Source organism: Anarrhichthys ocellatus, unplaced genomic scaffold (genome assembly GCF_004355925.1).
Source record: "Anarrhichthys ocellatus isolate YVR2014 unplaced genomic scaffold, GSC_Weel_1.0 scaffold33, whole genome shotgun sequence".
Lineage (NCBI taxonomy): Eukaryota > Metazoa > Chordata > Actinopteri > Perciformes > Anarhichadidae > Anarrhichthys > Anarrhichthys ocellatus.
The window spans coordinates 2720436-2745708 of record NW_022280063.1 but is presented as its reverse complement, the minus strand read 5'-3'; the positions used below and the strand labels follow the sequence as shown (position 1 = coordinate 2745708).

The following is a 25273-nucleotide window of genomic DNA, read 5'->3' as shown; positions in this document are numbered from 1 at the left end:
TAATTAAGAGAATATTTTTCTCCTTACATTTGGTTTCAGAGAAGAGTGAGTCACGTCTCCATGTTTAATGAGCTATAAAGTAGCTGAGCAGCTAATTAGCCATCTAGCCAGCAAACTGACTGCTGGCCTGGTACCTTTTGTTTGAATGAGAGCTCATGTCAGTCTGTGGCTCGTATGGTATGTAGCAGAAATAAGGCTTCCATTTACGTAGACATGCAATACAAGAAAAGGGGATGGCGTCATGAATCAGAAATATATAAATGTCTCCCTTTTGGTTTTTTGAACACAACACAGTTGGCCTTTGAGCACACTTAAGTCATCAATGACTGAGTTTGTGTCAGCAGGCTATATTTGCAGAGTTGGCTCTTACCTCAGGGCAACAGGAAAGGAACGGTTTGATGTAGATGTTGGAGTCATGAACTTTGAGGTCATGGTCACCAAGCCCACGGGTCACACCGATGGTGGCCAACACTCGTGCCTGTAAAAAAAACATAGACTGGTTCAGTTAAGCTTTCTTACACTTTTTTAATTTAAAAAAAACACGTGGGCGGCTCACAGTGCAGTGTGTTGCAATATAGCTTTGCATTTTGGTGCATTAAATGTAAACGTATTGGGTGGTGCATGAAACAAACATCACAATATGCGACTGTGTTCAGAAGTGTTGTAAGCACGAGGATATTCCTTTCGATTTCTATTCTAATAACAATCAAATTCCACCCGTTCATCGCTGTGTGACAACTCGTTTTGTCAACAGACATTCAGCAGACAACACTGGCGCCGTGTGGTCGTCAGATGCCGTATTCCTTTAGCTTTGTCTCGCTTCGCATCAAACCGAATTGATTGAAATAATGAAACAAACTGACATGACGGAAAATTCGAAGCGTTTTGTGCAATTTATTTGGTGGATTGCTTTCATTTTGGGTCTTCTTCCTCTTCTCCTCATCCCCTGCAGTCCAAGTGGGGATTAACTTCTCAGAGAGACGAGTGTCATCCCCGAGTGGTGTGTGTGTGTGTGTGTGTGTGTGTGTGTGTGTTAGATGTAGCTACTGGAGTGAAACAGATGGACTGTCTCATCTCTCTTCCAGTGAGGGTGTACATTGACACACACGTGCACGCACAGTGTGGTGCTCGCACATCAGAGGCCGAGTGTTCGCCCACTCTCTGGGTGGCTAGCAAGCATGCAGTGTGTGTGAGTGTGTGTGTGTCAGATTGACAACATTAGAGCGAGTGATTTTCTCTGCAGTTCTGAATTCCAGAGTAGATGTACAGAACTTGGAGTAGACTTACACACACACACTTACCTTTTTCCCTTCCCCATATATTAGTGGAAACTTGAGATCTTCATCCCCAATGGTCTTGTACGCCCTGTGTTTGAAGAAAGAATAGAAAAGCAGAACAAGACCGAGAATTTAATCTTTTCTTTTCTTCCCGTGTGACACATTCACACTCAAGAGGTACATAATGGAGGGAGTGAGAAGAGCCTCTCCCTCAGGTGCATCATTATCCATCCAGATGTAACTAACTACAGTCGGACTGATGCTTTCTAGCTGAGATGTCTCGCATCTTTAACGGAGCACGTCAGCGATTCAGAATTAACCGTGCATTAAATAGTGGGACTTGCTGGAGTCAATCTTCCGAAAAGCGGTCAAAATTGGTGCGGCAGGAGCCAAGATACCCTGACTTTTAATCCCTAGTATGGGATAAGCTCCAAACAATACACTTCCCGTTACCTTGATGACATCATTAGAATTATTTTTACATTTATATTAGAAATTATATAAAACTGTTGGCACAGGCAGAGTGGGGTGTGATGAATGAACTGATCTTGATGAGGCAACATGGTGAAGTGTAAAGTTTTAACGTCATTATTTAGCGAGAGAAAAGTGAGGGGGGGAGGGGGTCTTCGACTACACGAGCGAACAAGACAGAAATGAGTTCAGAAGTGCACAAACGGAAGCAGAAGATCTGAAAACGCACTTAAAAAAAAAACGGAGCTTTGATGTCGGACTGAAAGACTCTGCGGCTGACGCTGATGTACTTAAACTAGCTAGATTAGACTCGGTGTCACCAGTTCAACGGAGAAGATCAACAACTTCAAACGGCTTCACGTCTGACCAGGGTTTGCTCTGTCTCTCTCTCTCTCTCTCTCTCTGCCCATTTGTCTGTCTCAAAAGCGAGATGTGTACTTTTCCCGTCCCAAAATGCAACGCTCTGTCTGGCCTCTGTGCCTTTGTGTTGGAACCTCGCTCGTCAAACTGAACACCTCTTGATCTGAACAGCGAGTCACACGCTGCTCCGATCTATCCGGGATGTCTCTACACGAGAACCATCCTTCTCAGTATTTCCGAGTTCCACACATTTAGTTCTTCATTATAAATGCCACCCTTTTGCAGTTGCCCGCTGCTCAAATGTGGGGTTTTGTATCTTAACATCCTCGGGTTTTAGACGTGTGCTTATGACAAGACGAGCGAGTTGTGGCGTTTGGTCTCTTTTCTTTGTTCTTCCACCCATGCAGCACATTTTCACGCTTTCACTCCCTGCACTGCTGCCTTTACAGTTTCCTCCCATCCATTTGTCTGACTCCCACACTTTTTGGGGTGATGAAGCACTTTATTTGATAAGTATACCCGAGATATGAAGAAAATCGGGGAAAAAAAAGAAAAGACTTCAAACTACTTCCTTGCTTGGATGTGAAGGGGAACATGAACAGTAGTCCACACAGTGACACATCCTGGCTGGCACATATCTGCTCCTGAGGGGCGGTCTGGTGGTGAAATATACATCACAATGCACACTATGTATGTGGCTCTATGCACCAGTGAGCGAGTGTGAGTGAGAGAGAGAGAGAGAGTATAGCGGTAAAAGCACATCTCATTACCGGCTTCCTCTGAAGCCACAGTCAAACAGCATGGTGCACTGCCAGCCCACAGAACACTGCACATGCATCCATCTCTGCTGTATCGTTATATCATATCAAGTTAGGCTGCTCCCTCATTAGCTCTCTGCTGGTCTCTGGCTGTACAGGAGGCTGTGAGCAGCAGTAAAGGAGGGCAAGGGAGTGAGAGAAGCTGAGATTGAGATCGCAGCTAATGGAATATAAGGCGGGTGCAGCTGGAGATGTCTGTTTGCCATGCCGTAACATTAGCAGTTTCCATTTGGGAGGTTCAAATCCCAGTGAGGCGGGTGCTTCCATCTTAAAGCACAGGGGTCCGCCATCTTGATGTGCTTCGTCTGCTCGGTGAAAAAAAAAATAGAGCGTAAGACAGATAGTGAACAAAAGACGGAGGGAGACTTACCATCCGTTCATGGTGAAATCTCTGTAGAGCATCCTCTTGCCCACCTCCTTCCTCTGAACTCTCCGGGGAAATTCCAGGTGTGTGAACTCATTTCCTAACAGGTGAGGCTGCATGAAACCCTGGAGGACACAACGATGGTCTTCAAGTCAGTCAAGCAGCTAAATGTGTGCAGATCAAACCATGAAAGCCATCTTTGAGGCTGATAATATGATATTAGAGAGTTGAAAATGTCTTATGATACACTGGCCTCCTTTGTTTTACATAACATTAAAATGCCTTAAATTTGGAAATTAATATATAATACTGTACGGAGATATCTGTGCAGGCAACATTGGCAGTCATAAAGAGCTTTCCAGAGAGTTCATCCAAACATCATCATTGAGATGTATTCATGAAACTAAAAGGAAACATGGAAGCGTCACTGCTCACTGCCACTGGCTATAAAAAGGTCAAACAGGGCCAGCTATTCTCAGCTGTGCTCACATTGCTTGATATTCCCTGTTACCCAGCTCTTTAGGAAATGGATGAAGTTCAGCTGTCTTGCTGATTGTGTTGCTTGTTGTGTGAACACACGGCGTGAGACTGTGGCCAACAATAGAGCGCTGCAGTCCAGGAAACGAGACAGAGCTTTTTGCACTTCCGGTACCCTCGACTCAAAGTCAGACATTTTTAGTTATTTTATGTATTATTTTTGGTTAGATCTAGGTCTGTGGTTATAATGAGCTCGAGAGACACGCAAACACTCCTTACGGCTCAGCGGTTTTCTCACCAGGAACTGGAGTCGCTGTCGTTCTGATTCTGGCGTGAACTCTTTCGACACGGGGATGATCTCGTTGTTTCTAATAATGATAGCCCTGCAGACACAGAACAAAAAGTTGGGAGAGGTAATGTACAGGCAAAAACCTTGAAGATTCACTTCAAACGACCATATTTTTGGGGTGTGATAATAAGCCAATGGATGTGTAGTATGTGTGCTGCAGAGGCGTAGCAGCAAAAGAAGGTGAGCTGTGAGAAGGGAAAGACAGAGGACACATGGAACAGCTGACTACCCCTCTAGTGTCGGCCAATTTCCCTGCTGAGGTTGGCCATGAGAGCGTCCAAAACAGCGGGAAGGGCGTCACAAGGCACTGACATCACATGTTTTTGGGTTCCTGTGCTGCGGTGTCATTATCAGTGCCTGATTTAGAGGCTCTTTCATATAGTGGACAGAAGATAAGCATACACACCTGCTGTCGCCTGCATTCCCGATGTAGAGTTTTCCAAGCAGGTAAACCACCGTGAGAGCCGTACATCCTCCTGTGATGTTGTGGACTTGCTTCTCCCTCTCAATCTGGGCATCCTGGGAAAGCGAGAGACGGTTGTCAATCTTTAATGAAGATTCACTTAAGAAGCACAATCGGGGGAAAAAAACTCTCTCATATCTAACCACACAGTAAAAGTTAAAAAAAAAAAAATCCACACTGTGTGCAGCCCACACAGGCAGAGGGACGGTTTAAATACATAGACTCTGCCTTCGTCTAGTTAATAACATTCATAAATATGACTGTGAGGCCGTGAAGAAAAAAAGATATGGAGGAAAATGATCAGGAACAGACACCGAGCAAGAACCAAGTCTGAGAAAATCAGATCGACTTTTTTGTTTGTTAGAAAGACACTCGATGTGTAAGCATCGTTGTAGACTATTGATCGCCACACACACACATTTCATAATGCTCATTAACTTGTTTTCAGTTTGTTTGTCTGTAATTTCTTTCTTTTTTTTTTTGCATTCCAATCTTGCAGAAACCCTGCAGACAGAAGGTTGACATCTTCCTACCAAGACTACGGCTTTAAATGACGCAGTGAAAATCTCCTACAAAGGGATGTCAAGTCAGATGTAAGAGAGCTTCTTTTTTTTTCCTCTCCCCTCGAGCAGACAGGGTGGTGGTGGGTTGATCGGAGAGGAGCTTTCACAGTGATCTTTTTAATCTGGGTACCGCAGGGTCCAGCTTGAACAGCGTGGACTGTTTTCCATTGCCATCTAGTGGTAATACCGCATAGACTTTGGCTTCTTCAGATACGTTGCCACAAAGCAACTGGAAAGAAACAGTGACGGAAAAAATAACAAAGAAACACACAACTGAATGTTACAAAATAAGAAAAAAAAGTTGATTGGCTTGTAACTTCAGTAATTTAGGAATTTTCTGATAAAAATGCCTCGTGAAAAAGCAAATTACACATTTAGTCAGATGCTGCCCTTGAACTACAGAAATCCGCAGTGCGTACGTGTGCGTTTAGCCGGCAGCCATCGGTCCATCAGCTCAGCTCTCTGAGGCCAGATGTCTAAATGAACTGTAAACAGAGACACTAATAAGGTTGCGGTGGGGAAACTATCTTCATGAGCACCTCTGTAAACCGTCTGTGTGTTGGTGAATATGTGTGTGCCTTTCTGGCCTCAGGTCAGAAAATCAGTGTGTGATATTATGACAGCAAAGACTAATTCAGCAACTGATACCAGCTTTTGTTTATCTGACTGTATTTGCATACTTGCTGAGTGTTCATGCAAATATGTACTGCATACACACTGGCAGTATGTCTATACAGTTTGACAGGTCATGCACTCCAATGCTAATATTTCCCTTCAAATAAGAAAATGTGGTGAAAATATTTCTTTTGTTTCCCATACATGAAATCATAATTCATTTAAATTAAATATCAGGATTTGTGAATCTTGTGAATTTATTGTGGTATGACTGCATTTCAAGATATCTTATTTCATATATCTATATATTATTATATGACACATCAACTGACCTAGACTATAATAAAACGCATCTTATTGTGTAAATGTACTCAACTAAGCGCTAAATAAACGACTAAATAACTGAACTATTTACCGACCGTCAGCTACAGAGAAACACATTTCTGCTTATGAATTTATGTCACGAGTCAACTGTCCATGGTCTTTATAATATTTAGTTATTGTCCTGATTAACTGATTCGTTGTTTGGTCTGTAAAATGTCAGAAAGCCGCTTCCAAGAGCCAGAGGTGACAAATTCAAATGTCTTGTTTTAGTTCAAACTCAATGATATGCGAGTGTGAAAAAAAATGACCTAGCACCAGACTCTCACCATCTCTTTAAAGGCGTTCTCTATGGCTCCTACCACCAGACTCTCATGCTGGATCTTCTTCTCTGTAAAGAAGCGAGGCGGAGGCGGGGTGTTGCACGGGGAACTCGGCGCACCTGCGGCCCCGCGCAGGGAGGTGGCCCGGGTCAGGGCCCGGTGAGGGCCCGGGGTGTTCCCCTGGAGGTAAGGGTTGCTGTCGGGCTCCTCGCCCAGGACGGTCGGGGGGAAGGAGGCCAGGTTGCGTAGGATCTCGATGACGGCCTGGAGCTGGCAGGCGATGTGGTGCTGCAGCAGGCGGGAGGCGACGACTGCCGCGCCTGAGCCGGCGTGGCCGTCGAACAAGGCCCAGTAGTGGAACACCAGTCCTTCACTGTCCTGCAGACACATTTATGAAACATGTATATTCATTTATTATCAAGTGGAAATACGTATAATCACATTCAACACGAATGATAAAAGGATTATAATTATTTTTAGCTCAAAGATGCATATCTTTACACCCACGAATCAGTGTCCCACCCAAACTTTCTTAAATTCTGGAAGAGGTGGGGTTTCAGTTAAAGAGCAGCTTTTAAAACGCATCAACAATGCTTTACATATGGAGTGTGCCACAGTTATCATTACAGACTCTTTTATATTTAGCATTTGAACTCTGATTTGGTTTGGTTGATCCCATTTTTGATGTATTTAAAAGGGGCAGGAGCCATCGTACAAAACGTCAGAATAATGGGGTCTCACTGGAAAATCTGTATAATTCATGTATACACATGTATGCAAAAATCCTATGACTCATCCTGTCCAACAGTGTTTGGAAGCTGCAGAGGTCAAAGCTCCTCATCTCTTCAAGTCCCTCTGTAGGCAGAAACAGAACAAGGCTCCCCCTCACATCTCTGCCACCTCTGTGCCATCACACACTCTGCTTGGTATTACCTGACCTGGAATACCTGACCCACGCGGTGTAACCCTGAAAAACGACTTTGGACGCAAACTTTTGGGAGTTTTAACTGAACGACCATCTGTCTCAACTGCTTCCTCTAAGAGAACAGTTCTCACAGTTTTTGTGACTGAAAGCCAATTTGCAGCGATAGAGCTTCACATGTGAACAAAAATACATATATCAAATTTAAATTAAAGTCCAAAGAAGTTCATTTTTTTAAGTTTATTTGGTTAAAATGACAATTTACTTACTTATTCATACATCTTATACGACTCCTTTAGTTTTGCCAGTATTTGGTCATCAACCACAGTATTGGGCAAAAGGAAATTGCGAGATGACGCCTTGATGAAAATTTAAGGGATCACAGTTCTTACACTTCATCCTGATGGGAACAAGTGATTGGAAATTGAATATCGTAGAGTTTGAGATGTTTCCTTTGGTTTTAGGACATCACTATTTTCTGATAGTTTACTGATAAAGTGACAAACAACCAATCGATTAATTAACATATGAACCTGTAGATTACTGAATTATTGAAATGATGGTTAGTTCCATAAACGCATCATTCTAGACGCATCATGTCACAACTAAACACACAACGGGAACCCTGAATGGCACATAAACAGCTCCCCATATACAGTACATGAATGTACGCTGTAAACCCTTTGTGCATATGCTGAAACATTGAGTGTATTTGTGTCTCCTTACCTCTCCCAGCTTGCCCTCTCCGTTGGGCAGGGAGTTGCGTCTCTTGGCCGTGGGGGTCTTGCTGGGCGTGGAGGGAGGGCAGTAGCTCATCGGCCTCCGTCTCGCTACGACCACCTCGCAGCAGGCTTGGTCCTCGTTCAGTGCACTCTTACCAGCATTAATCACCCTGAAACAAAAAGGCATGATACAAACAGATTTACTCATTTTATAGACATGCAGAGGTCCTAATATCAAAATCCCCATTTGGCAACATACTTTCGGGAGTTCATTTTCTTTTTTTCCCAGATACAATTTTGCTGCGAGCAACAGATGCGCCACTTGCTGCGATTGCCCGGTGTGACAGCTGTGGTCTGGAACAGACGGTTGAATGAAAGTCGACGTCAGATGCTTTTTGTTGGATGAAACAGCACTGTGGTCTCTCATGGTTATCATAGGATCACAGCAATTAGTCTAGAGAGCCTGCAGCCGGAGGTTTCTATCTGTGCGCCGGGCGAAGCAGCTGCTGGCTTTTGTGTGTTTCATGTTCCCTGATGAAGATCAAACAGGAGAGATTGTTTGTGGTTACCCCTCTGCCGGGAGTGTCCTGATGCATCGGGACACTCTGTGTGTGTGTGTCTTTACATGAATTAGAAAGAGAGACAAAGCCCACACTGTTTGAGGACAGTCACATAATAACTGTGGTTTGCATAGACGTGATCTGTCTCATTTGCTCTTTTCACACATTTCAGCATTTGACAACATTTCTTTAAGTACTGCTTTGCTTCTTTTTTGCGTTGTGGTTCACAAACGGCACAAGAAGCTAGCAGAAATACACACATGAGCACGGCCGAGGCCATGTTTTTGAATATAGATGATAAATTATGTTTTCTGTCAATTTTAAAAGTTACATTCATAGTAAATATAGTAAAAAAAAAAATCGACATTCATTTTTTGGGGGGTTGCAGCCCTTATCTTTGCCTGCTGAATAACAGCCCATAGCTACGGTAATGTGGCGGCTAGCGATACATGGTGAGAAAATACAGATCGTGGAGGCAGCTGCAGTGAGGCTGGCGAGTCAGACAGACGTCTCTGGAGGGTGTTCTGAATGTGTGTGCGAGTTGAGAAATTGGCCTATTTATAGACGCAGACGTTTGGATGTTTTCTGCTACTAGTGTGGCTCTTTGCCTCAAATGCTTTTTAACCTCCGATAGAAATAGAAAGATAGTGACAGGAGAAGCAGCGAAAACAAGCACAGAGATATTTTTGCAAAAGCGAGTATGTATTTTAGATTTGGCTTTTGCTGTTCCCATTTTTCATCGCCACATTATTTAATGTTGCTCTACGTGCCTGTTTTGCTGTCCATTTAACCGCTGCAGATCATGCAGCAGTTAAATGGGGAGGACACCAAATCAATAAAGGCTTTTGTATTTTCAATCTGGTTCAAGTGAAGCCATTTTGCTTTAGTGGAGTGCAGAGGAAATCCAATAACCAGGGAGCCCTTTTTAAAATGTGTACAGCAATATGGTGTGATCAGTGTATCAAACAGCTTATTTTGTTGGATAAAACTGGCACTGCTTTGGTTCTAAAGTGTCAGTCACCATGCATGCACAAAAGCCATCATTGTCCAGAGAGCTGGTCTTCGCTGTGATTACGCAGCTCTGCTTTCAAACCTAATATATTTCTGCTGCACCCTCGAAGATGCCCTCTGACGCATCGACCACTTTGGAGCTCATGATGGACAAGTCCGGGAAGTCTTCGTCTGCTTCATCGAATCAGCTGTCAACAATCGCAGTAATGTGATGAACTTTGTGTGTGTGTGTGTGTGAGATCATGTCCTGCTGGTTTTACTTGGAAAAAAAAGCATGTTTATAGGAACTTTTGAACCCTAGAAACTTTTTTTTCCAAAATAGTCCTCATCCTTCAGGACTACAATGTGTTTAATGGGTCCAATCAATAATGGGTCGTTCTGTGTTACTCTAGTTCATGGTAAGAGCAGCTGATGCCATTGTGTGTGTGTGTGTGTGTATGATTGAAAGTGCCCTTGCATCTAATTTATCCTCATTTCAGCATTTGCAGGAAGAATAATAGTTTGTTTTCTTTCAGTTCCCTGCCAATCACGGTTCATTCGGAACAATTAGCTTTCCTCCCATTAGGAACAAAGCCTAATCCCCCGCCATTGTCAGACATCTAATGCCCTCTTTGTTTCCTCTGCAAGAGATTCTGGGCCAGACAATGGCCCCAAGGATGAGATAATTATTTGGCGAAGCACAGTGGTTCATATGGCTTTGCCTCCGTTTAACTCAGAACGTCAAAGGAACAAAAACAGCGAAAGATCTACGGGTACAATGCATGAAACAGTCTCTCAAAAAGTCTACATTTTTGTACATTTTCTTGAAGGTTTTGGTCAGGATTGCACCACCACCTGAATATCAGAGATAAGAAAACACAACGGCAAAATGGGAGCGTTTGAATGGCATGCAAGAAGAATGGATGGGTTCTTCTTCAATAGGAAGTTGTGATGATGAAAAATGTACGCTAAAAATGTGTTTATTTCTCAGTGTATGTATTGGACAGTCGCAGTTCTAAGGGTGGTTTAGCAAACAGTCAATTCTGAGCACTTCAACAACAAAAATTGAATACGTCACTTTATATTGTCTTGGATTTTGCTTCATTCCAAAAAGAAAAGAAAATTTAGCAGAGTTCTGCTGTTTGGATTGTGAGCAGAAAAGAGAGTGTGTGAGGTGTGAGAGTTAAGAGAGGCGCGAGCCAAAATGGCTGCTGTAATGACAACACAGAAGGCTTTAATTACAGATGAATGGCGGTACGAGATGAACTCATTAACGACACCGGTCCCAAAGAGACACTCTTGAGTATCAGTGAGTGTGTGTTAAAGAGAGAAAGGAAGATGTGAGTAAAGACCCGATTAACAAACACTTTCAGTATTATTCTAACGTAATCCCGTGGGAGAAAAGAGAAGGATATATATATATATATATATATCCATGTACTGGAGTTGGTCATTAGTCAACTAACCTCACACTGATAACGCTTTCCTGAATGTACGTGACAACGGTCACGCGCCATTGTTCCAATAACAAACTGGTGGTTCTCTGCTATACTACAGTGTGTGGGTGCTGACGGGGCAGCGATGACGAGCATACTATGCAAACAAAAAAAAAACCTGTTCACCAAAGTGCGTTAAGACTAGTCAGCAGTCTGGAGCAGGAAAGCCATGGACAGAATATGAGGCTGCATCTTTTTGAACTGGTTTACTACACCGAGAGTGCAGCTGCATGCAGACACTAATACCCAGATGCTGCTGGTGCAGAAGTGGATGCATCATCCTCTTGCACGTGAACACCAGCTTGGGCTCTCAGGGTGGATGAATGCCGTTTATCCATGACGTCGGAGAGCAAAGGGGGATGCTGGGGATGGATGTGGGTCACAACAGGTGCCGGTCTGTTGTGATGGATACCTGCAAGCACTTAGGCCTCCACAAGACTTAACGCACATTATGCTTTATATCAAATGCCACTGTGATGATGACACGTTAAAGGCATCAGCAGATTTAAGGGCAGTTACTTACTCGGCGTATCCGGTGGCCCACGGTAATCTCCTCGTCTCCTTCAGGATGAGGATGGGCCGAGCTATGTGGTCCGCGGAACACTCGATCTCATCCTGGGACAGCCCAAGGAACTCGGGTCGCATATATGGGAATTTGAGCGGCAGCTCGGAACCAGCGTTGCACCCTCCGCCGGAGCTGCCCCCGGCCATGATTCCGCCCATGAACCCGGCCACCGCAGACTTGACCCGGGTGAGCATGTTGGTGGCGCGTCGCGGCGGGGTGTCCGTGGGCCGGTGCGCGGCGCCGCGGCTCCCTTTCCCCGGATTCCCCCCCAGCTCGGCCGTGCTGGTCGACGGCAGGCTTGATGGAGGATAAGAGGGCGGCGGAGGAGAGGAAGAGGAGGAGGAGGAGGAGGAGGACCTCAGACGGTTAAAGCTTCATTCATTCAGAGCGGAGACAGCAGCCGCAGCCGGAGGAGAGGATGATGAAAACGGCTATGATGCATTCGGTAAAGCCCTGCACACCCATGGAGAGTCATTGGTAACAGCTCGGCCGTCGTGAACGCGGAAATACATTGAAGATTAACGGGTCATGTGACAGAACCATGGCTGCACACTGCAAAAAAACATCAATTCCATGTTTTTATAAAGCCCACAATACATTTATTTTAAAAAAAGAATAAAGTAATATAATATAATAATATAAATAGTAGTGATATAAAAATAGAATATAAAACATCCAGTGGTGTGGGATAAATCGTTTTGTTTGCTACTGTATGACAATTGTAATCGTTTGATGCGATGAGTCATCATTAATACAGCTCTATTTTGTAAACAGTATAGGTCATGCTACACCTCTCTACTGGAAACAAATGGAAATTATTATAACGGATTCTAATTTATTTATACAAAACAAGACTTTAACGTTCGGCTCAATGTTGTTTTTTGCAGTGCAGGATGAGCAGCTTACAGAGGCTGACAGCAGGTTAAAGGTAATTCAGCCCTACAGTCTTTACACGGACTGGAGAAACCCTGCCCTTGTATTGTAGATTGTCCTAATCAAAAATATGATATATTGCAATGTAACACGTCATATCGGACGCTTGCGTCATGACAGAAATTATGATGATGATCATAAGAAAAAAGGAGTTCTGCCTTATTTTTTAAAGTCCCTTCTTTTGAGTTAACGAAGCAGCCCGAGCGCGTTTCCTGCAGCCTACACGCTTTAGTATTTCATTATACATCTGTTGAATAGCTCACCGGTCTGGTGTGTAGACACTTAGCTCTGTGATTATTTTGTGATATTTAATAACGGATAACTTCAGATGCGAGCGGCTGGAGCTGTGCGTACTCATGCGCATCATAGGACAACATGTATTTAATCAACTAAAAGGAAAGGACTTCGGACATAATCAAGCAGCCGAGGGAGATAGTGTTGGTAAGCGCAAACATTTTCATTTGTAATACAATGGAAACAATTCGTTTTAAAAGTCGTATTTTTCCCCTTCTTCTAGTATTATGATTATTATTAATATTAGCATAACTTGCTCTTTAATTCGCTAGGAGGACCCCTCCAATGTACTGTTTGACCACTCACATTTAGAAAAAGAGCTGCAGAGCATCAAAAGAAATCTGTTAATGGACAAATCATTAACATTTACAACCGTAAACATGATGGATTATTCCACTGGAGGAATCCCGTTTTTATGACTTGCAATAAAAACTGCAGACTTGGTGACTTATCAAGCCAATTTCCCTTGAGAGTTTACTAATGAATTACCAAACGTTATGACTGCAGCCTTGATGGTCCACTATCGATACAACCTTTGACTAATTATTGATGAATTGCTAACATTTATAACTTCATTATTATTATGTATGGGAAGCGGCATGACTGTGGGGGAAAAAAAAGGAAGGTATTGTAATACACACGGAGTCCCAGTAGATAGAGCCATTACACAAAAGTAGAGCAGCTCTGACCTGCTGATTACCCAATGATGACTGTGCAAGGTACCAAAAGGACTTTCTTTTTATTTATCCAGGAACTGCTTCAAACAATATTATAGTGCTCTTCTGTGAAATAGCAACAATAAACACTACAATAAATGGTCTTATGCCAACAGTTCTGTCATTGATGTTCGCTCCAGGTCTTGGTCATATACCCATATTCTTTGACTTACCTAACACTTTCGTTGAGGAAGCTCAAAGGTGTCACAGGGCTAAGGGCCAGATGCAAGTTAATAGCCTGTTATTTACACCTGCCTGACATTGTCTATGTGTGATTTGATTTAAGCAAGGCATGTGATGGGTGTGTCTCCTCTGTCTTCTATATGGTCATAGGAACATCAATTATAACATAGCTGGATAATGACTAGTATATGCTACCTGTTTTTTTTACGGGCGCCCTTGAAATGAAAGTATTTCGCATTTACGTCGTGGAAATATAAAAATCTGCTTTTAAAGGCCATGAACTCCAAGAATCACTTGAGTTTTGTTTTGCATGGAATTGAACTTTGTGGTTATCAGCTCACTTGTCCCACTGCTTGACCACTTTTATGGTCTTGCTTAGATGTTATTGCAGAACACTGCGTTTCAAAGAAGTTAAGTGTCTGCTAGTGAAACACAAGTGAAGCTATTGCACATGCAGTGACGCTGCAGGGTCACTGTTGACACATGCACCAAATACTTTTGCCTCTTTCTACCTCTGTTAACCCAAATTTTGTTAACCAGCCATCGGCTGCCACCAAGACCATCAGATAACCTGAGAATAATTAGCTTGTAGTTGGTGACATGGGTGATTTGTTCCCTGTGTCATTCCCAGCAATGGAATAGTAGGAGCTGCACATGTTGCCTGGAGACATTCTTGACAGTTGTTTTGTCTCCTTACCAGAACATGCTGCTCCTGGCATCACAAGTATAGGTCTTATGAATTACATTCTGTGAGAACTGTTAGTGCTTGACATGCTTCAGTCTGCCTGTCAACTCAGTATTACAGGGAAATACAATAGGTGTAATTATAAGAGGTGATGCACAGTATAAAAATAGCACTAACATTTTTCTGTATTTTAAAGACTGATTGATTTATAGCACCTATAATTATCTTTTTCTTTTGTCGTAACAATGGGTCAAATGACTGTTATGTAAAAGTGTTTGGGTTTACTCTCACTGCTCTCACAGTATTGTTTTTTTTGGCCCAACCCAGATGCTGTTTTCAGCAAAGAAAAGTTCTGAAAACCCACACCACACTACCTGTTTGGCACCAACCAGCAGACAGTCACAGTTAATAACATAGTGGAGCATTAACCCGCTAAAGAGACAGATGTTTCCCCTCAGGAGTTGGTTGAAAACTAAAAGAAGAGTAAACATTGGACTTCGCCAGGTGGTCAGAAACCCAGCATAAGTACTAGTGGGGCTAATATGTTAACTAACTGTTAACTGTTTGTCATATTGAATTAAAAGGTTATATTATGTAAGTGTGAAAAATAAGTGATTATTCTTTTTTTTAAAGACTAAGAATGTCTTTCCAGCTGCGTTCAACCGTGCAGTATGTTTTCCATGTTAGGGCATGAAGTAGTAGCATAAAGGAAGGAAGAGGAAGTTTTTTCTGTGGGGGAGTTAAATGTCAAGAGCCACTGTTATGGCTAACCGATGCCTGGGTCAAAGTAGTTTTGAACAGAAACATGACCTGCTCAAGAACATTTAAGTAGCCAACTCTTTCCCAATTTCTCTTCTGAATCTCGAAACAAGCAATTATGTTTTCAAAAAGGTTAAACTGGGTGAACACAATATGATGATTGTATCAAGTTGCATTCTTCGAGTCTCAGTCACCCTCTTTGACTTGAACCAGATTCAACAGCAGGACTGTTGTGTTCACAGTAAAATATAAAAGGCTTTTTGTTCAGGGAAAAGATGCAACAGGTATGTTTCTATCACAGAACGTTACAGTGTGACCTGAAGCAATAGTAAAAAGATGTAAGTTGTGAAATTTTGCACACTTCCAGTAAATGCAGATGTAGATTTTCTGGTGGTACAGTTTGTCTGTGTGTGTGTGTGTGTGTGTGTGTGTGTGTGTGTGTGTAGGGCAGTGGCAGGGGCAGGGATTCAGTATTTCCACTTAAATTGCTATACCAGTCAAATTGAACATTTTAAAGTGTGTCACAAGTTCCAATTATATACACGAAATTAAGAAGTTACGGGGACATGTAGTGCTTATATGACAATAAACCTTATTGGAAATGTTGTTGAAGAGGCAAATGAAAGTTTGTGTTCAAGAGGCCACACCTCCACTCAGGAACATTTAAATCCACTGTTTACAGCAGTTTGTGTCTCACTGTGTGCTTCACTCTGGTAACGTCACACTCGGGACAAAACAAACAGGACAGCCTCCTCACCATCTACCTACCTGTCATATTTAGCCCAAGCCACACCTGACCCTGCCGGAAAAGGATACAAAAAGATCACAGATAACCCAGGGACCCAGAGCAGCAGAGCAGGAGGAGAGAAGAAGTCTGTGTCTTAGCGCTGGCTGGTGAAAATGGTCCTGTGGGTCGCCTTGCTGATGTCTCACTGTTGTTTGGGTCTGATTGGAGCTGCAGCAGACAGCACGGGATTGGAGAGGATAGAGAAATGCGGCACCCGTTGTTCTCAGGTAAAAACTGCATCCTTTGGGACATTAACGACAAACAGACATATGCCGGTTGTCTCTGAGCTTCTAAATATAGTTGTGTTCTATTATTACCTCCTACGATTCTGCTGATGGTGCTGCTAGTACCACAATCCTGTGTTGCTGCTGCTGCTTGATGTTCTTCCATTGGGTGGCAGAAATATGTCAATCACAACTTCTAGTGCTACTACTAATACTATGATTACCTGTAAAGTCCCTACTACTATTAACAACCCTTCTAAATAGTTTTAGGTGACAGGGTGTTTGAGGTAAACCCTGAGTATAGAAACCCTAGATGGCTCTCTGGTCATGTGTCATCAGTTTAATTAGGATGAACGTGCTGCTGTAAAGTTATTTCCCATCATTAAAACTTCCTGTGTGAGTCACCTATTGACTCACTGACACATGTTTATTGAAATATTATCAGGTAAAAGTGAGCATATTATACTAAACGCACGCATGTTAAGGGAGCTGGTGTCGAGTCCTTTAAGGCTACAGTATTTTTTTTAATCCCATTCTGTATTACTCAATTTATCATTTACTCAAGCCGAAGGAGGAAACTAAAACAGCTGCAAATGTAGTTGGGTGGAGAGTGTGTAGATAACACTTACCTCTCTACCCTAGCTTGTTTGCTTCTCTCTCAGTGAACTTAGGCCTATAAGGTCTTCTTTCAGCAGCTAACAACGCCCCAAATATCCCAACACTTTCTTCCAGATGTGACTCCAATATGAATTGTGTTGGATTTCAAAAACATCATTACCTATGAGGTCATGTAAATATATACTGTTATGGGATACTGGATACTGCTTGGTCTTATAACACAACAATACCTCCTGAAGACAGTTCGAACAAAGAACAATTGAGGATTTATGCATATTTAGCATTACCCAGAAGCATTCAGTGACGTCTGACACGTCATTCAAGTGCAAGCTTGAATGACGTCAGTCATCACTGGGTGCGGGAATAGTTTGAATGCGAGTGTCTGGAATAGTTTCCACCTATTTCTTGGCTGATGAATAAACAAGGCTGTATTCTACAAACGGAATTGCACATGACGACATTGGTGATTGCTTGTATCACTGTATGAATGTTTGTCTGCAATTTAGTTTCATATAAAGTCAGCACAGATTCTTGTTGCAACTGCCAAATTAAAGCAGAGAAAGACAAGTGGAGTAATTGATTAATAGCTAGCTTTACCCGTTGTATTTGTCTGCGTGTTGGAGCATAACAAACTGCAGCATGAACACAAACATGTTGGGTTGTACCTGAAGGGTTGATGAGGATGTAAAACAGCTCCTTATTGTCTGGAAATCCCCTGTTCTGGAGCGTTGCTACCTTTGTTCTCTTTGTTAAGAATTACTTTATTAATGGAGCTCCTATTCAGGATTCAGAGAAAAGAGTTACAGGGTGTTTCACTTTTTCTCTGTTTCTCTCTCTCTCCTTGCAGGGCCTTCAGTGCAAGACCAAGCCCAACAGTGAGTGTAGACATGCATGGCTGCTACATCACATCTTCACTCATGCATGCACACAGAACTTGATTCTCAGAATTGCATTCAAGGCTGAAATAGTCTATGAAGCCACATCAAAGCACAGTGTGTGACACTAACGCCTCCGATAAAAACACAAATCATTTTTGAAGATCTGAAAGCAGAGTGCCCTACCTACCATCAAACTTTTATTCCCACAACTTGTTGACACACAATGAAAAAATAATAATGCACCGTAATGCACCGATGACAGGCATGTGTGTCGAATGAAACCTTTTAACTGTACTCGGTGAGGTGTTAAACCTGAGCGGAATTACTCCAGAGAGTGTTTGTTTGAAGAAGTGCTGAAGAGGAATCTCGATGCTGCGCATCAACAAAACAATCTTCATTGGACGGGTGACAGCAGAAACACGTCACTGGAACATAATAAAAATGTGGACAATTTTTGGCGTGACAAAAGTGACAGTTCTGTGAAAAGACAACATGATTGCATCGGTGTAAAGTATGTGTCAGTATGTTCCCTGTTAGATGATGTGTGAGGTGTGTTTTGTTTTCTCTGGCCCTGTCCCACGTAGATTGGTTTCCTCCTCCGTGTCAGAACCCCGCCGAAGGTCTGAACCGTTCCTCTGTGTTCCGTGACATCAACATCTCCACCGTCATGCGTTGTGAGGGGAGGCAGAAGTGCTCGCTGCACCTCCGAATCAAGACCGCATTCAAACTTACTGGTATGTTGATGTGACCACTTAAATCCACAAGACATTTACTACATTATTTGATCAGGAATGCCATTCAGTTGCAGCTGAGTTGTCCACCTAGTTAACCTTTCTGCAGGCACCTATAGGTGGGACTGGTTAGAGGTGGTTATCGTTGTTGAAAGGGTTGGGGATGGTGCAGGTTAACAGTGAAGGAAGTCTCATTTATAAAACAAACTATTTTCCACGATCAAACTTCTGCTTTTGCATCATTGGTATGTCAATTGACGTTTTTCTGTTCCTGATTTTGCACACAGACTTGATCTGATAAGGTGTGGGTCAAAATTCACATGCTGGCAGACACGTGCACACTTTTCCACCTCTGCAGCACACAATAATAATCTTTATGGATTTGCTAGATGGGAGTGGGGAAACCCCTTTGATCCTGATTGAGCCTTTAGTCCACAAAGCTAGTGAAACGTGACAAATGTTCTTCCTGTTTGACACCTAAAGTAATGCCAACTCATGCTGAAAAGCTTGAATAGTTTTTGAATGGCTAACTGCCTGGTTACTGTTTGATAACTGTGTGCTCAAGGCCTCTTCTGCCTTCTGACTTTGAGATATTTTTCTCCCCAGAGTCCATCCATGGTTTGTCCATCTGCACCGTCACCGCGGGGATGATGGCCAGCTGCCGAATTTTCAGCTTCAGAAGAGAGTTGCGACACCGACTCTCTGGGCTGCAGGTACCGTCAACAGTTATAATCGGTGTGATGCAAGAGTAACTTTTCTGTTAGAGTTCGTTTTCATGTCTCGCCAGTGTTGTAAGCAAGCAAATGCGTGGAGGTAATTACATTGCCAAAAACAGCAGCGTCATGACAATATTGTTCTGTGATACCTGGAAGGTTTCTGATCTAAAATTCTTAAGCACACGTGAAAAAAGATTTTTCCAGATGAAGACAAAATATTGTCAGATGACATATCAGTCGTGGCTTTGTGGTAAATATTTTGATATGTGGTTTATTTTTTAATATCATATATAGGCTACAAACCCTCAAAACACGGAATACAGCAGTTGCTAAGTTTCCAAACACATACATCAGTTTCCGTAATGAAATTTCGGAACCATGCCAGACGTGTAACAGCTTGTGCGTTTTTACTTTCCCTTTTCCTGAAGGTGGAAGTTGAGAATGATTGCACTGACGTTTCTCCAAGCCAACGCGTGCAAGTAACAGTGAAAACTGTGCCGAGCTACTGCGGGGTAACCTGGACAGGCACTTATGACGCTCCAGGTGAGAGCACGTGCATGTTTGCATAATTATCCAAACTAGCGCTCATGGCAGCACGACTGTTAACAAACAATACAATGAAGTAGCTGAGGATTGAATGTGTACAACATAGGAAATCCAAGTCAATAATGGGTGTTGCGTAACCTACCAAGTGTTTCCTTGCAATTTCTTGGAACAGGTGACATGAGGAGGACTGATATACAGTTATGTTAATGGTTAATAATAGAGAAAACTGTAGTAGGTGAATATTATGTCAAAGTTACACATGTCACGTTGCTCTAATCTTTATACCAATGACTATTAGTAGTTTAAACATTATTCCGTTTCTCCACAGAATGCATCAGTGAAGATTTGCGCAGACATGTCCCAGAATGCATCAGTGAGTACATACTAGGCATTGCATCATTATATCTAACACACAGTTTTATAAACCTGTGGTCTCCAACCTTTTGCCTTTTTAGCCTTTAAAACAAAGCCACATTTTTGAGTGACTTTCTCCTCTGGGGTTGTTTTATTTGAATACATTCTAGACAAACTGCTCTAAAGTAATTAAGAAAAGCAAAGACTGGAGAAAGACAGAAAAATAAAGCTTATTGTGTCACAGATGTTTTTCTTCGTGGTATGGCCTTTCAGCCCCTAAGGTGGCACCAACAACACCAGAAACCTAATTTAGGCCCCCACATGTATCCATGACCGAGGAAAAACTATCTCACTAACATTGACCTCTGTTTCGATCAGCTGGGAGGATATCATATGATGTGAACCCACAGAGGAAGGAGCTGAGTGTCAGTGTGTCAGAAACGTTGGAAGATAAAGACTACCACCTCCGCCTTTGCCACAAGGATTTCATCTGCGGTGGCACAGGGGCCTACACACTGGTTAGTCCCGCTGTTTCACATGAAACTGAAGCATCCTTTCAAACTCAAGATCTCTTCAAATGATGTTTGGGTGTCGGAGTGCCCTTTGTCACTTAAAACCTTTCTCCTGCTTACCAGTGTGTGAGTCAATTTACATCTAATCACTCCCTGGCCTACTTCTGTTAATTCTCTGCAAATGTTCAACTAATGCAATGCTGTTCTCTGATCCATAATTAATATTTAGAAGCATTGACCCCTTCACTTTTAAACCTCTTGGGAACTCTCACAGCTTGCTTGTATCAGACTGTGCCGGTGAAAAACAATGTGGCTAATCAATCATTTGACTCAGGAATCCCAAAACACACATCTGCTCACACATACCAAAGAAAGATGAATACATGTCATGTTTACCTTCCAGATAAAGAAGGGGGAACATGTAAAGAGAGCCACCCTCCCTTACTCCCGACCTCTGCCCTGCCTCTGCATCGAGGTAATGTTTCCGCCAACACGTTTATGATCTGTTTCTATTGGTAATCACTTTGAGGAAAAGGGGTTTTAACCTTTGCTAATACATTCCTCACAGGGATGGTCAGCTGTGACGGATGCCTCGAGAGTCCAGGTCTGCCCGTTCAAACACCGTGAGTCACTTTATTGCTTTCAGTCACGAGAAATTTGTAGTAATGTGAGCGTGGGGGGTTGTAGCATTTCACAGCTGATACAATATCAGTCGGAAAAGATTGAGCTCTCCCCCTGCCCGCAGGTCTCGAGGAGCTGTGGCTTGGAATTAACTTTGACCCGCTCGAGGAGACGCTCTCGTGGGAGCCCGTCTGTCCCGTGACTGCCGTGGTTGCGTTGTGTCAGAAAAGAGGGGACGGCGTCTGTGTGGATCTGCCTCACGCCTCACAGAATGTTAGCAGAGAAAAGGTACACGCCTTCTGACGCGTTGAAGCCAAAGTTGTGTTTACCTTGCGAGTTTTCTGTTCCCAAAAAACACTTGACGATGGTGTTTACATGATAAACAAAGTATGACATCATTCTGCTGACGTCTTCGTCAATGACTGAGCAGGCTTCATTCTTTATACGGTGGGAAGAGGTTATGATGACGGCAGTTTTTTTCTTTTGGCCAGTAACATTTGTCTCATCTCCCACATATGATGTCAGAGAAAGGAGTTTATAAATTAAAGTAAACTGTGTAATATTGCACTTGGCCAGGCATGTTAAACAGTTTATTTGCAAGGGAATCAAAATAAGAAAATGTTTATTCAAACCTCTTGCTTAAGCTCATTTAATTGTTAAATCAGACCCACATAAAGCTTATCCAAAAACTCGCTACAAACAGCGCAGTTGCAAGAACGAAGGTAGAGACTGCACACCTGTGAATCCTTAGATCAGACATTGGCATCAGAAGAAAAAGGGAACTCCCTGTTGATGTAAAAATAGCCAGCAGTGACGCAGAGCGACTCCCATCTGAAGGCTGAATCCAGCTGACCTAAAAGTGCTGCTCTGTGTATTTCATCAATAACTATTTCATCAATCTTTGCTTCTCAGATTACATTTACTAAAGTGGATCCACACCCTGATCTGTGCATGAAGGTAATGATCACTCTCTCCCTTTGACATACATCATGTTTGTTGTTGGTACAGTACAACGCTCTAGCTCTACGCTGTGGGCCACTCACAGCGTAGGTTACTGGCTAACTGTAAGCTATAAAGTGCCAGAGCTACGAAATGGGAAAGAAAATGGATAAACGCCTCTGTTTGAGAATAATGCTATAGTAGCCTATAGCAATTCCTCTGCTACGCCTGCTCATGTCCATATAAGTACACCCCCCACAGTAAAGGATCAAGCTTTACTGTACTCTGGTGACTGCAAAAAAAAAGGGAAACACTCTGTTCAAACCCTCATCCTTTGTAGCTCAGCTCAGCAGTGAGAGTGGTAATCTAACCTGGTAATCTAACCACAACACAGAAGTACTGCTGCTATTGTTATCTGCAGTTTATACTGATTTACATCAGTGGTTAAACAGTTCATTGGAACTATTTTATGTGGGCTTGGTATAATGTGTATAAAGAGGAGCACTATTCAATAAAACTATGTTCTTCAGTTCACTGCGGGCCATCAGTCCTGGACCAGGTGCCCCTTTGCTGATGCCAGATTCCAAGGTACTTTTTTTGTTTAGAGCAACATTTCCAATATATTATAACCATAATGCCACTATGTAATGTGGTATTGTAGAATTGGTCTCTGCAATGACTGCTGTATACTAACATTAATAATAATTTCCAGCATGGGAGGTGGTTGTGACCAGACTAAAGGGTCAGGAAGACGTGAAGATGTTGTCACAGATCACTGCAACCTTTTCTTTGGGGCTGTGTGCAAAGTCTGACGGCTTGACTGTGTGCCGGATCACCGACACGCACACCATGCACGTGGTAGGTGTCACAGAGAACGTATGAATGATCTCCTGTTCATACTTGTCAGACCTTTTAGTGACCCATTGCGTGCTGCATGGACGCATCTGCGTCACGAAGGAGCTGTCACAACGATGCTTGTAAAGATTGAGCGCCAGCTTCTTGTGTACCTGGCTTTTAATTGCTGGAAAGCAGCAGCTTTTCTCTTGAGATTTTTGACAACTTCCATCACACCTGCACAGCTAAACTCCTACGTTTTGTTTTTGTGTGTCTTTCTTCTCTTTCTCAGGAGAAACATAAAGCTGTTGGCCTGAACCTGGCAGGGGAACAATGCAACTCATGTTTCCAGGTATGTTTGTGTAGTTTTGAGGTAATCTGCATGTTCCCTCACATTTAGGCAGACACTGACTTTGAATACACATTTTTGTGTTTGGACAGGTGAAGAGGCTCGATGTGAAGTTTGCTGCCACGGTCATTCACTGTCTTGAGCAATGCAGTAAGTAGAGTTGTACTGCTCCCATCATGTGTTGTCTGTTACAACTCTCTTCTTTTCCCTCCTTTCACTTTAAATGTTTACAACCTGAGGCGCTGCAACAGTTTAAAGTGCAAATGGTTTCCAGTACCTCTTTTTTTAATAAACATGGATTGAAGCAGTAAGTCTTTACTGTCACGCAATCTCCAATAGGGTAATCACAAACGTATGTGTCTCTGAAGGTTGCCCTAAGTGGTTTCTTGGCAATATTTTGAGGAATAAAAGGATTCTTTGTAACAAGCATTGTGTACTCCACTATAATTGTGTGTACTTTGATAGATGAAACTCTTCTGTATAAACATAAGGGCTCTGCAAAAAGTGAAGAAGACCGTCTTTGATGCATTTCAGCTCCAATTTCTTTACGCATAGTTCACGACTTAAAACATTGAGAAACTGAAGGCAGAATAATGCATGCTGGTTGAATCATCTTTCAAATGTCTGCGAAACACAGATAATTGTTTTGTTATCCTCAAGAGACACTGAAATCCCATCAACCGAGTGCCACGAGTCTCATAGTCTTCACGCTGTGAATTGTCTTATCACAGATCAAACCGGGCCCGACAGACCTGTCGTCTCCAGCCGAGCCTCTTGGGACTTGACTTGCGTCATTTTACCTGCTGCCGTCTGCCTCTCTGGCATCATCATCTTCACTTTGGCCCTCCACGTACTGTTAACCGGTAGGTAGAAAATCACTCCATCAAGCTCGGGCATGCAGTATTGCCCACTCTTGCTCAAGGCTCCTGTGCTGCAGACTGCTTAAGGGAACCAACCACTTATTCATAGTGTTCTAATATAAATAAAAAACTGTTTTAAAGTCACACGTCATGTCAAAAAACAAGGTGATAATATTTCACAGTGCCTGGCATACTAAAACGAGCATACTGTAGATGTACTTTTTCTTTAAACTTGTATATATATTAGTTTATAGTAACCTAAAAACAATTGCAAGTACCATGAGTGCCCTGTATCAGGTAGTGCGACATGCACAACTTATTTGAATAAAGCCACTGACTTTGTCATTGTGTTGCATTTCCTCATCCTCCTGGTCTGATTAATCCTGTATTCTATTTTAGTGTATCAGAGGAGGAAACAAAAAATAAATAGAGGCTGCATCTCTGAGAAGAAAACAGGTGAGGTTATCACAATAATGATGACAAGAACACGCGTGCATTTTCAACCTGAAAGCTGAACCTATAAGCCTGTGTTTTGGACAGACCCTGCTTCTGACTGTGTCGTCCCTGTATTTCAAACACAACCTGCTCTCCATGGAGTGTTCCTCATTCCCGATTCACCACAGTATGGGAACACTGAGAAGGCCAACTTAATCTCTGACTGACCAAAGAACGGTGCTCCGGTCAAAGGCGTTACTTGTAATGTGCAGCATAAATCTGTAAAGTTGTTACACAGACCAAATGAGTCCTCTGTTGAATGCAGCGTACAATGTTGGGAGAGATATTTCAAATGTTATGTATGTTACTGTTTTTTTTTGCTGGTTATACTTGTTATAGTTAATGGCTGTTGTTATTCTGTTAGGTGTTATCTGTTTGGGTGAAAGTTAACGTGTATATTTCTTTTAAGTTAAAATATTCATTCAGCTTGCAGCTAAATGGTCCGTTCTCGTCCTTATTTAAATTTATATTTTCAATAAAAAAAATGCAAAATATGAAAGAAAACCTGCTCAATCTATTTTTCTCATAATGAACTTGTGGCCATAATGTCCACACGTCTTATTGTCCTTGTATCGGAAGCAAA

General features: G+C 42.6%; 2 protein-coding genes across 5 annotated transcripts in view; one reads left to right on the top strand and one right to left on the bottom strand.

The window, feature by feature from the left end:
* Nucleotides 1-12173, bottom strand: part of LOC116393399 (protein phosphatase 1H-like) — a 16762-nt gene extending 4589 nt beyond the window's left edge. The window contains exons 1-8 of one of the 3 annotated variants that reach the window (XM_031865704.1): nucleotides 11615-12173; nucleotides 8050-8215; nucleotides 6408-6779; nucleotides 4523-4635; nucleotides 4066-4150; nucleotides 3297-3415; nucleotides 1302-1365; nucleotides 371-478 (exon numbers count right to left, since the gene is read on the bottom strand). In XM_031865704.1, the coding sequence (XP_031721564.1) occupies nucleotides 371-478; nucleotides 1302-1365; nucleotides 3297-3415; nucleotides 4066-4150; nucleotides 4523-4635; nucleotides 6408-6779; nucleotides 8050-8215; nucleotides 11615-11850 (1263 nt within the window). In that variant the 5' untranslated portion in view covers nucleotides 11851-12173. Of the gene's footprint in view, nucleotides 1-370; nucleotides 479-1301; nucleotides 1366-3296; nucleotides 3416-4065; nucleotides 4151-4522; nucleotides 4636-6407; nucleotides 6780-8049 lie in introns of all 3 variants that reach the window. The other 2 variants (XM_031865705.1, XM_031865703.1) reach the window with 2 other exon arrangements.
* Nucleotides 11877-25273, top strand: il17rel (interleukin 17 receptor E-like). 2 transcript variants are annotated; one of them, XM_031865701.1, is made up of 19 exons: nucleotides 11877-12101; nucleotides 16008-16240; nucleotides 17703-17730; nucleotides 18318-18467; nucleotides 19071-19177; nucleotides 19609-19723; nucleotides 20055-20099; nucleotides 20459-20598; nucleotides 20996-21067; nucleotides 21161-21215; nucleotides 21338-21501; nucleotides 22126-22170; nucleotides 22683-22740; nucleotides 22865-23010; nucleotides 23279-23338; nucleotides 23428-23485; nucleotides 24067-24198; nucleotides 24595-24651; nucleotides 24736-25273. In XM_031865701.1, exons 2-19 carry the CDS (start codon nucleotides 16127-16129, stop codon nucleotides 24855-24857), a joined length of 1668 nt encoding a protein of 555 aa, XP_031721561.1. In that variant the 5' UTR covers nucleotides 11877-12101; nucleotides 16008-16126; the 3' UTR covers nucleotides 24858-25273. The 2 variants fall into 2 exon arrangements, with proteins under 2 accessions (XP_031721561.1, XP_031721562.1); XM_031865702.1 differs by lacking the exon at nucleotides 16008-16240.

What these genes read in the sequence shown, in the direction of transcription:
- il17rel (XM_031865701.1), top strand. Translation starts at nt 16,127, where the DNA reads ATGGTCCTGTGGGTCGCCTTGCTGATGTCTCACTGTTGTTTGGGTCTG. An exon ending in ACATGTCCCAGAATGCATCA is followed by an intron (nt 20,100 to 20,458) that starts GTGAGTACATAC and finishes TGTTTCGATCAG; the next exon opens with CTGGGAGGATATCATATGAT. An exon ending in CATCTCTGAGAAGAAAACAG is followed by an intron (nt 24,652 to 24,735) that starts GTGAGGTTATCA and finishes TGTTTTGGACAG; the next exon opens with ACCCTGCTTCTGACTGTGTC.